The 12,047-nt window shown below is 39.2% G+C and overlaps 1 protein-coding gene across 1 annotated transcript in view; it reads right to left on the reverse strand.

Annotated features, from left to right (window-relative positions):
- TTC28 (tetratricopeptide repeat domain 28) overlaps window positions 1-12,047 on the reverse strand; it is a 677,066-nt gene that overhangs the window by 626,273 nt on the left and 38,746 nt on the right. The window contains 1 exon segment of the mRNA XM_020996673.2: window positions 1,980-2,258. Within this exon segment, the coding sequence (XP_020852332.1) occupies window positions 1,980-2,258 (279 nt within the window).

Below are 12,047 nucleotides of genomic sequence, written 5' to 3' on the forward strand. Positions count from 1 at the left end.
ACAAAGATGGCAGCTGTGCGAGTAGAGAGAAGGGGCCAAAAGTAGAAGATGTGGTAGAAGAAGATCGGACAAACCACTGGATACTCGAGGGGAGGGAGGGAGAAGGGTCAAGGAGAATGCTGAATTGTGAGCCTGGGAGACTGGAAACATGGCGGTGCCAGTGACAAAAAGAGGCAGATCTGGAGGACAGAAAGTCTGGGGGGAAAGAGAATGAGGTCTTGAGCACATGAGTCTAAAGTGTGTCCATGACATCCAGCTGGAAATATCCAACTGGCAACCTGGCAATGCCAGACCAAACCTCAGGGAAGAAACTAGGGATGGATGGCTAGGTACAGGCACAGACACAGGGAAGTAGGTACAGTCACACGTGTGTTTATATAGTTATTAACGGCATCTACATGTGTGTAGTCATGCGTGTGGGTACACACACATGTGTATATTCACATGTGTATATATGCACATATATGTATGTCACAAGCATGCATGTTTGTGAGACTGTGGATCATCCTATGAAGATGACAGTTAAACCCCTGGGAGCTGATGAAGTGATCAGGACAGCGTGGAACCCTTTACTTTAAAAGATGTCCGGAAAGTACCTCAGGCTCCTAGCCCCATCGCTGCCCCTTGTGATCTGTGACAAACCTGTGGCAGTTCCTCTGTGCTCGAGGGTCCTCACCTGTAACATGTCACATCTCTCTATAGATATAAAAGCTTCTTATTCTTTATAAAGGATGAGCGATCACCAAACTCTTCATAAATGAATTCACCTAATTTGTACCTGCAGAGGAAAGGTGCTATAGAAATGTTAAGTTTCCATTAAGTTTATTCTACATATTCTTGTGGTAAAGAAAACCTACCAGGAAGACTATACTATTGTAACAACCCATGGAGAGGACACAGCACTTGAAATACCATAGAAGGAAAAGAACGACAAAGATAATCACGATGACGATGATGAGGATGACACAGCAACACCACACACCGCTGATGGGACGCTAAGAGGCCTGTCAAGCACATTCCCTAGACAATGTGCATCACAGCGACACAACAACGTAAACAGAAAGAACAAGCACCACAAAACGGTACACAGAACATGATGGCCCCAGAGAAGGACTGGGAGAAGAGCCCCGCCCCACTCCCTCGCAGACCTGTCACGTCCAAAGGCGTGCAGCCCTGCCTCAGAGTAGCTGACTTTGTTTTCTCTTCTTCTACCTTTTCTCTAAAAAAATTCTTTGCTTATGAGATGGCTTTCTGAGAGGGGAAAGGAGAGGAAAAACACTTACAATACAAAAATGAAAAATATCAACAAAAATGTATTTTTTAAAAATTTGTATGAACATTCATTAGACATCTAGAATGCAGAGCATATTCAAAATGGTTTCATTACTAGAACAAAATAGAACTCAAGCAGACTTCTGTCTAATACTAGGAAATTATTTCAAAAATAAAGCAAGAAAGCCAAGCAAAGGTATAGAAGCCTACTGAAAATAAAGTACATGCCAAACGGAGATTGCCTTGCTTTGTGGCTGGTATCCAGACCATTACAACAATTTATTTACAACAGGGAGTTTCATTTAAGGAACACCATTTTAAAATACAGAAGACAAAATTATCAACAAGAAAATAAGAGTTAGTTATTCTATGTTCCAGAAGAAAAGTCTGGTCATCATACAGTATTGAACAATTTTCCAAAATATTGTGTCCAATACCCTGACCAAAACTAGGAAAAACAGGTTTCCAAGAAGTTAAGAAAAAGTAGGAAAAATTCCAACTACATCAACAAAAGATAACCTCTGCAAAAAATACAATGCTTCAAGATACAGACAAGGAATTTACCCATCATAATGGAATAAAATCATCATATCATCCACTGGAATGCAAACTATTAAAAGTTCAATGTCCCTCCAGATTCGACAAAATCTTACATGAAAAAGAATATACAGATATCAGAGTTCTCTGCACGTCAGTGAGCTTCCTACCTTTGGCCACTTGGGATTTAGGAGTCGGGCTTTGATTGCATCGTCCAGGGCCTTGTGATACTCCTGGATTTTCAGGTAAGCTGCAGACCTATTACTGTACAGGATACAGTTCTGAGGGTCCACTGCAAGTGCCTCATTATACAGGACAATGGCTGTGTCGAAGTCTCCATCCTGACAGGCCTGGTTGCTCTGACGAACTTTTTCAACAAATTCAGCTTTGCTCAGTGCTGGCCCATCTGGGCTTCTTCTGCCAAAAGACTTGGCTCCAAAAAGAGGAATCTACAAAGAGAGAAATCTCATCAAATAAGGACCAGAGAGTGCTGACACATTTAAGACAGTACTATAACTTAAAACTCCTTACTAATTCTAGGTCCAACCTTTTGACAATGTTATGACCAGTTTTAAAACTGTGATAAAACCACACATTCTTCTTAGCATGTGAAAGGACTGGCCAGTATTCAAAATGCCCAAACCAGGGGTGGGAACCTGTGCCCTCGAGGCCTCATGTGACTCTCTAGGTCCTCAGGTGTGGCCCTTTGACTGAATCAAACTTCACCCAAACAAATAAGTTTGGGTTGAGTCAAAGGGCCACACTTGAGGACCTAGAGGGCCACATGTGACCTCGAGGCCGCAGGGTCCCCACCCTTGCCCCAAATTAAAAGTGGATTTGGTGCCTTAAGCCCAATTCATCAGCCCCAAGGCCTGGCCACTTTTGCAATCCTTCCAAGGGATTGTAACAGTGTAGATGTTTTCCAGCTCCCAAGGCAAAATTATCTTAGGGATCTTGGTTCTCAAGGGTGACATTAAGGAAGACCTGAAAGTCTACCAGGACTGGTCTAACGGACTACCAAGCTGCCCAAACTATAGAAAATTACTTAACTGTATCAATGTAAGAGAAATGGAAGCCTGATGGAGGAAAACGACATGAAGCAGAATGATGAAGAGAAGAAAAAGGAAGAAGGAGAAGTCAAAAGGAGTAAAACACAGAGAAATACAAGAACAAATATATATCCCTAAGTGTGCACAGCATTAAGGGGCTGAAGATACTAAGATGAAAAAGCCACAAGTTCAAGCAACAGAAGTATATAAAAGCAAAAAAATTAAAAATTAAAACATTCCCTAATAGAGAAGGGGTCAAAGGACATGAAAAGACAGTTCTAGAAAAAAATAATAATTGCATACTATTAACAGCCACATAAGGGCAGCTAGGTGGCTCAATGGATAGAGCACCAGGCCTAAAGTCAAGAAGACTCATCTTGCTGAATTAAAAATCTGGCCTCGAGTTACTTTACCTTGTTTGCCTCAGTTTCCTCATCTGTAAAATGAGCTGGAGAAGGAAATGGCAAACCACTCCAGTATCTTTGCCAAGAAAAGCCCAAAAGAGATCACGAAGAGTTGGATGTATCTAAAAAACGACTAAACTACAACAGCCACACAAAAGAATTCCCCACGGCACAGTGGATAGAACACCGGCTCTGGATTCAGGAGGACCTGAGTTCAAAACCAGCCTCAGACAAAGAACACTTACTAGCTGTGTGACCCTGGACAAGTCACTTAACCCCACTGCCTAGCCCAAAAAAAGCCAAAAAACAAAAATGAATTCGCCAAATCACTAAAAATAACAGAAATGCACATCAAAACAACCCTGAGATTTTGTCTCACACCCAGCAAATTGGCAAAGATGATAGAAAATGGAAACAGTCAATTCTAGAGGGGTAGAAAGACATGCACACTAACACATTATTGGTGGAACTGTGAATTGGTACAATTTCTCTGGAAAGTGATTTGGGAGGTGTGGAATCAAGATGGCAGACTGAGAGGTAGCTAGCATTTTTGCCTTAGCTCCTCCACAACCTATACCATCACAACCTCAAAGTGCCAGACCAGATTTGGATTGTGAAAGACAAGAAAAAAACATAGTGAGTCATTTTTCCAGCCATGGGCAGCTTAGGAAGACAGACAGAGAGGTCTGCAGACACAGGAATGGAAGCTGGCCAGGAGCACAGTGAAGGGCAGTGGCCACAGCAGCAGCTGCAATGGCATAAAACATTTTAGCACGCAAGGACAGTAATGGGACCAACTATTAGGACAGGAAGCACCCAAGCAGAAAGAGACCCCAGGGCACTAGTGAACCAGCATTAGGAGCAGAAATAGATGCCACTGGGCAGCTCCAGTGCCCATTATCTAGTTCCAGGTCACAGTTCTAGGGAAGAGGAGAGATCAAGGTCAGGAGAGAGCCCTATCTGTGTAAGGAGCAAGGAACAAGCTCCAGAATCATAGATGTGCAGCTCTGCTCAAGAGCAGACGGGAGACTCAGTTCTAATCTTTAGCCCCACACAATGGCCTGCAGTAGAATAACCAGAGTAGGAGACCATAACCAAGGACAAGTTGGCAATTCAGCCACCCCGAACCTGCAGAGGCTCCCAGCAAGCTAACAGTGACTAAACCCAACAAGAGTCCGCTAAAACTCAATCACATGCAAGCCAACAAATCCAGATTGGGTCAGGAACTAAGAGAATGCAGACCAGGAGGGCAGTGAACAGACCTCACCCTGGATTACACCACTTTGGAAGAAACAAAATCTCAACAGGCCCTCAGACTGAACTGTGAAAGCAGCAAGAAACTCGGGCCAGATAATCTCCTCAACCCCTAGATGAGCAGAGCTCAAAATTAACATAAAGTCCACATTCAAGAAGCAAGCTGAAAAAAATGAGCAAACAAAAAGAACAACTATAAAAAGCTACTATGGAAACAGAGAAGGTCAAAACACAAACTCAGAAGAAGACAATGACTTAAAAACATCCGCAAGCAAAGCCTCAAAGAAAATGAAGATGAATACAAGCCTCAGACAAATTCCTAGAAATTAAAGAGATTTTAAAAGAACATTAAAAAAAAGATTTAAAAAATCAAATAAGAACAGTAGAGAAAAAACTGGGGAAAGATATAAGAGCTATATAAGAGAATAATGAAAAGAAAATAGTTTGATGAAAGAGGTACAAAAATACTGAAGAAAATAATTCCTTAAAAATTAGAATTGGCCAAGTGAAAGTTTATGACTCTATGAAACAGCAAGATACAATAAAACAGAGTCAAAAGAATAAAGAAAATAAAAGAAAATGTGAAATATCTCATAGGAAAAACAACTGACTTCAAAAATATATTAAGGAGAAATAATTTAAGAATACTGAACTACCTGAAAGTCATGAACAAAAAACAAAGAGCCTAGAGAGTATTTCAAGAAATCACAAAGGAAAATTGCCCAGATTTCTTAGAACCAGAGGGCAAGGTAAAAATTGAAAGAATCCACCAGTCTCTCCTAAAAGAAATCCAACAATGAAAATACCCAGGAATATTACAGACAAAATCCAGAAGTCCAAGATCAAAGAGAAAATACTAAAAGCAGACAAAAAGAAATAATTCAAATACCCCAGAATCACAGTTAGGATCACATAAGATTCAGCAGCTACTACTATAAAGAACATGAGGGCTTGGAACATGGTATTCCAGAAGGCAAAGGAATTAGTATTGCAACCAAGAACAACCTCCCCGGCAAAACTGAGTATAATTCTACAGGGGAATAAATAGACATTTAATGAAATAAAAGAAATAAAGACACTAGAGTATGGCCACTGCACATGCTATGTCTTCTTGAAGCCACTGGTGAGAGTTGGGTGAAGATGGACACCAAAGGTAGATAAGCAGCCTTGAAAAGAGCTTAGCAAGCCCTCATACCAGAACTGCTAGCCCTCCCTGACCACCTACACACCAGAAAGATGATTCATGTAACGCCTAAGAACTTTATTGTTATTAGGGCAGTTAGAGTCTATATAGACTGCATAGGTGTGAGTTGATTATATTGCGATAATCTCAAAAAAAAAAAGAATGGGTGAGAAAGAGGGATGCACTGGGAGAAGACAGAAGAGGGAAGTAAAATAGGAAAATTTTTCTTCCATAAAAGAGGTGCACAAGGAATAGCTTTTATGGTAAAGGGGAAAATGGGAGTTGGAGTGGTAGGTAATGCTTGAATCTCATTCTCATCAGAACTGGTTCAAAGAAAGAAGGATATATATACACATACATACACATACATACACACATTCAGTTACCCAACAGGGAAATAGGAGGGGAAAAGGATAAGAGATATAGGGGAGGGGTATGATAAAAAGGAGGGGAGATTAAGGGAGGCAGTGGTCAGAAACAAAACAAAACAGATGTCTGGGGAGGGACAGGATGAAAAAGAGAGAGAAGGATAAACAGAAGAAAATAAGATGGAGGGAAATATACAGTTAGTTATCATTCTGTAAATGTGAACAGGACATGCTAACCCAAAAAATGAAAGCAGATTGCAGAATGGATTAGACACCAGAATCCAACAATATGTTGCTTACAAGAGACACAATTTAAATAAAAAGATACACACAGAGTTAAAATGAAAGGATGGAACAGAATCTAATATGTTTTAGCTGAAATAAAAAAGGCAGGGGTAGCAATCATGATCTCTGACAAAGCAAATTCAAAAACAGACCTAATTAAAAGGGATAATCAGGTAAATTACATTTTGCTAAAAGGTACCATAGACATTGAAGTAACATTAAAAAAATTATAGTAAATTTCTCTGATAAAGGGCTCATTTCTCAAATGTATAGTGAACTAAGTAAAATTTATAAAATAGCCATTTACATAAGAGCTATTCCCCTACTGATAAATGGTCAAAGGATATAAATAAGTAATTTTCAAAAGAAGAAATCAAAACTAGCCAGAGTCATATGAAAAATGTCCTAAATCACTAGTGATTAAAGAAAGGCAAATTAAAACAACTCTGAGGTACCACCTTATGCCTATCAGAAATGACAAAGGGAAGGGATGAGGGAAAATTGATACATCAATGAATTGTTGGTAGAGTAGTAAACCCGTTCAACTATTCTGGAGAACAATCTGGAACTATGCCCTAAGGGCTATAAAACTGCATATACCCTTTGATCTAGCAATACCACTACTAGGTCTGTACCCAAAAAAGATCAAAGAAAAAGGAAAACAACCTACATGTAGAAAAATATGTATAGCAGCTCTTCAAGAATTGGAAATGGAGGGGATGCTCATCAATTAAGGAATGCCTGAAAAAACCATGCATATGATTACAATGGAGTACTATAAGAAATGATGAGGACAGTGCATTCAGGGATAAAAAAAAATGGCAAGATCTACATGAACTGATGCAAAGTGAAGTAAGAAGAACTGGGAGATCATTATGCACAGTAACAGCAACAGTGTAATGATGATCAACTGTGAAAGATTTGGCTACAGTGATCAAAGATAATTCCAAAACACTCATGATGAAAAAATGCTTATTCACCTTTAGAGAAAGAACTGGTGAACTCTGAGTGCAAACTGAAGTACAATTTTCTTACTTTTTTTGCTTAGTTTTGCTATATGGCTAATATTGAAATGTGTTTTACATGAAATCATGTATGACTGACATTATATTGCTTGCCTTCTCAGCAAGTGGAAGAGTCGTGGGAGGGAAGGAGGGAATCTGGAACTCAAAATTTAAAAAGAAAAGAACAACAAAAATAAATTTTTTTTAAAAAAAAATGAGAAAAGGGATAGGATAAGAGAGAATATTGATTAAAGGAGGCAGTGGTCAGAAACACATCACACTCTTGAGGAGGGGACAGGGTTAAAAAAGAGAATAATATGTGTAAAAGAATAGGATGGAAGGAAATATACAGTTAGCAATCATAACTGTAAATGTAAATGGGATGAACTCAACCATAAAAAGAAAGAGGATAGCAGAATGGATTAGAAACCAGAATCTATCAATATGCTGTTTACAAGAAACATACTTGAAACAGAAAGACACACATAGAGTCAAAATAAGAAGTTGGAGCAGAATCTACTATGATTCAACTGAAGAAAAAAAAAGGCAGGGGCAGCAATCATGATCTCAGACAAAGAAAAAGCAAAAACAGAGCTAATTTTAAAAAAGGATAAACAGGAAAACTACATTTTCCTAAAAGGCGCCATAGGCAATGAACTAATGTCAATACTAAATACACATGCACCCAATGCCATATCATCCAAATTCTTGGAGGAAAAGTTAAATAAGTCAGAGGAGAAAACAGATAATAAAGTTATACTAGTGAGCAACCTTAATTTACTCTCTTCTCAGACCTAAATAAATCTAACCACAAAATAAACAAGAAAGAAGTTTAGAAGATGAATAGAATTTTAGAAATGATATGACAGACCTCTGGAGAATACTGATGGGAATTCAAAGGAGCATCTATATTTCTTAACTGTGCATGACACCTTCACAAAAACTAACCATGTTCTAAAGCATAAAAACCTCACAAATGCAGAAAAACAGAAATATTAAATACATCTTTTTATGATCATAAAGCAATAAAAGTTACATTCAATAAAAGGTCTTTAAAACATAGATTGAAAAAACTGGTAACCAAATAACCTAAAACAAATAATAGAAATAATCAACAATTTCATTGAAGATAATGATAACGAGACAATATACCAAAATTTGTAGGATACCATCAAAACCGTATTTAGGGGAAATTTTATATCTCTAAATGCTTACTTTAATAAAAAAGAGAAAATAATTTGGAATTATGCAGATAAAATGACTAAAACATTCATACCCCTTGACCTAGCGATTCCACTGCTAGGTATATACTCTGTGGAGTCACTGACAAGAAGAAAAGCTTTTTTTGTAACAACTGAAATTGAAGGTTTTGAAATCATAAAGAACAAGCCTAGCCCCAAAGAAGAGATATGTATCTTTGTAGAGTTGGGGGTTCCAAGGGCATATATACGTCAGGTTTTTTTAATGTGTATATTGGTTTCAATGAATTTTCTTTCTGTTTTCCTAGTTATACAGGATGGCTCTCTGAGAGGAGTTAAGAGAGGGGCTGTAGGGAGAAATGTAAGCAACATGAAAACAAAAGATATAAATAAAATAAACACATATAATAAGAAAAAGCCAGAGTCTTTGCCTTGAGCTTATATGTGGAGGGAGAAGGAAAAACATAATATGTACATAGATATCCTCCTCCTCACTCTGTTCCCAAGGTAGAGAAGGAGGGAAAAAATTGGTCATAGTCCCCCTTCATAAACATAAAGTTTATGAAGGTGGCCATGCCTGCCAGCTTCAATGGCTGTAGGGAGATAGGAAAAGAGCCAAACAATGGGAGAGGGAGTTACCCAAGAAAGCACAAGTTACCAAGGATTAAGTTAGCAAGTGTATTTTGTGGAACGATTATGGAAACATGACATTATTGTAGGAAGCCTTAGAGATGTACCACTCTAGTAGGCCATAGAGGGAATCACTTCTAGACCTTTCACCCAACCCAAGAATCCACAGAGGGACCTCCAGAGTCCTGCAGAGATCCCTCCAAAGCAAATGGAGAACCAAACACAGGCAGCTAATCCAGGTAGCCACCCCTTGAGCTTTAGGGAACTCTGAGCTCCCTGCCTGAGCTCCAAGGCACTCATGCCTAGCAAGGTGAACCTTCCCAGGGTTTATGGCTGCCAGAGATCAACTTTGGGGCATTCTGAGTGGACCCAGCATGGAATACTCTGCCCAAGCAGAAAAGGTCTGTCAGTCATGTGTGGAGAATGAGGTTAACAGATGGTCAGCTGGAGTGTTCTCCCAATCAATGAAAAATGTTACAAGACAAACAAGAAAGTTTCTAACAGGCTGGTTCAATCTCCTCTGGAGGGCTGGTGAGAGGATATGGATAAAAATCCACAACTGAAACACTATAGAGAGAGAGCCAAGGAGTCTTAACCAGCAAAGGCAGCAAAAACACTAGCTCTCCTTTGGCTGCTGCCATTGACATTGAGAACATGAGCATTTGGAGATTTCCCAGGGGGAAGAAGCTGAACCCTAATTTGCAGGATGACCATTTGAAGCACCATGTTCGGTGCTGGTTTTGCAAACCCACTGCTTTGCTATGCCACTACAGAAACCTCATGATAGCCAAGAGGAGTAAATTAGTCTCCTTAATGTCAACAGTAAATAAAACAAAATTTCATAAATGAAAGATGGAATCACAAACTACTGGAGCTAGAAGGGATCTCAGAGGCCCCACAATCCGACACATAATGCATCCAGAATCCCTAAGTTTATCCTGCCCTTGCCTAAAGATCTCCAAGGAGAGGGTTCTGCTATTTCTAGAGGCAGTCAATTCCACTTCTGAGTAGCTCTAAGTGCCAGGAACTTTTTCCTAATTTCCTAAATCTTCCTCATCAAAACCTTGACAGATTGCTCCTAGTTTTTCCTCTTTCATATGACTTCCCAATGAGAAGAACCAAGTTCCTCATTATTGGTGAGGATTAGATCCAAAACAGAATGAAATTGTCATTAAGGCAATTCAAGAAATTAGCTGTTCTGCTTTTGGTATAGAGAAGGCAACATCAGATATCTAGATAATTGCAGTTTTCTATATCTGATATGCTGTTGTTCAGTTGTTTTCAATCATGTCTGACTTTTTGTGACCCCACTTAGAGTTTTCTTGGAGTAATTTTTTTTTTTAGGCAATTGGGATTAAGTGACTTGCTCAGGGTCACATAGCTAATAAGTGTCAAGTGTTCGGTCCTAGGCAGGATTTGAACTCAGGTCCTCCTCACTTCAGGGCTGGTGCTCTATCCACTGTGCCACTTAGCTGCCCATGGAGTTTTCTTGGTCAAGTTACTGGAGTGGTTTGCCACTTCCCTCACCAGCTGATTGAACCGACGAGGAACTGAGGCAAACAGGATTAAATGACTTGCCCAGGATCACAGTAAGTGTCTGAGGCCAGATTTTAACTCAGCAAGATGAGTCTTCCTGACTCCAAGCCCAGCACTCTATCCACTGTGCCACCTAGCTGTCCAGTATCTAATATGTCCTGTCAATAATGTTCAGGTTCTTGATCTATTCTCAAACTCATCTATTTCTTCTTCCTGCATAAGCTTTTGGCATATTCCAATGATGAGATAACTTCTTTGTCTGCTCAAGTTGTCTCCCATCATGCTTTTCTGCACCATCCTTTACCCGTCCTCACATGTAGACTGAGTTTCCCCCTATTATTATTTCTTCTTAACATACAATGTCAATTACTGTCCCACATCCCTTTTTATCTATCATCTTCTTTTTGAAAAATGTCTTTTCCTTCCAAAGTCATATTCAAGTCATAGCTCTCACCCCATCAAGTTCCAGTGTTTCCTATGAAGTTAAATCACTATTAACTAGAGAAAGGCAAATTCCTCATACCTATCAGATTGGCTAATATGACAGAAAAGGAAAATGATAAATGTTGGAGAAGATTTGGGAAAATTGGAACACTAATGCATTCTTGGTAGAGTTGTGAACTGATCCAACCATTCAGGAGAACAATTTGGAACTGTGCCCAAAGGCAACCAAACTATGCATATCCTTTGATCTAGCAATACCATTACTAGGTCTGTATCCCAAAGAGATCTTTAAAAAATTGGAAAAGGACCCACATGTACAAAAATATTTATAGCAGCTCTTTTGTGGTGGCAAAGAATTGGAAATTGAGGGGATGTTCATCAATTGGGGAATGCCTGAACAAGCTGTGGCATATGAATGTGATGGAATACTATTGTGCTATAAGAAATGATGAGCAGGCAGGTTTCAGAAAAACCTGAAAAGACTTAAATAAACTGATGCTGAGTGAAGTGAGCAGAACCAGGAGAACATTGTACACAGTAACAGCAATATTGTGCGATGATTAACTATGACAGACTTAGCTCTTCTCAACAATACGATGATCTAAGACAACTCCAAAAGACTTGTGATGGAAAATGCTAGCTACATCTTGAGAAAGAACTATGGAGTCTGAATGCAGATCAAAGAATACTAATTTCTCTTTTTTGGCTTTTTGTTTTTTCTTTTTCCTGTTTTTTTTCCTTTTGTTCTGATTCTTCTTTCACAACATGACTAATGTGGAAATACGTTTAACGTGACTGTACATGTATAGCCTCTATCAGATTGCTTGCTGTCTTGGGGAGGTAGGGATGAAGGGAGAAAAATTTGGGACTCAAATTTTTACA

Source organism: Phascolarctos cinereus, unplaced genomic scaffold (genome assembly GCF_003287225.1).
Source record: "Phascolarctos cinereus isolate Bilbo 61053 unplaced genomic scaffold, phaCin_HiC Scaffold_4;HRSCAF=312, whole genome shotgun sequence".
In the NCBI taxonomy this organism is placed as follows: Eukaryota; Metazoa; Chordata; class Mammalia; order Diprotodontia; family Phascolarctidae; genus Phascolarctos; species Phascolarctos cinereus.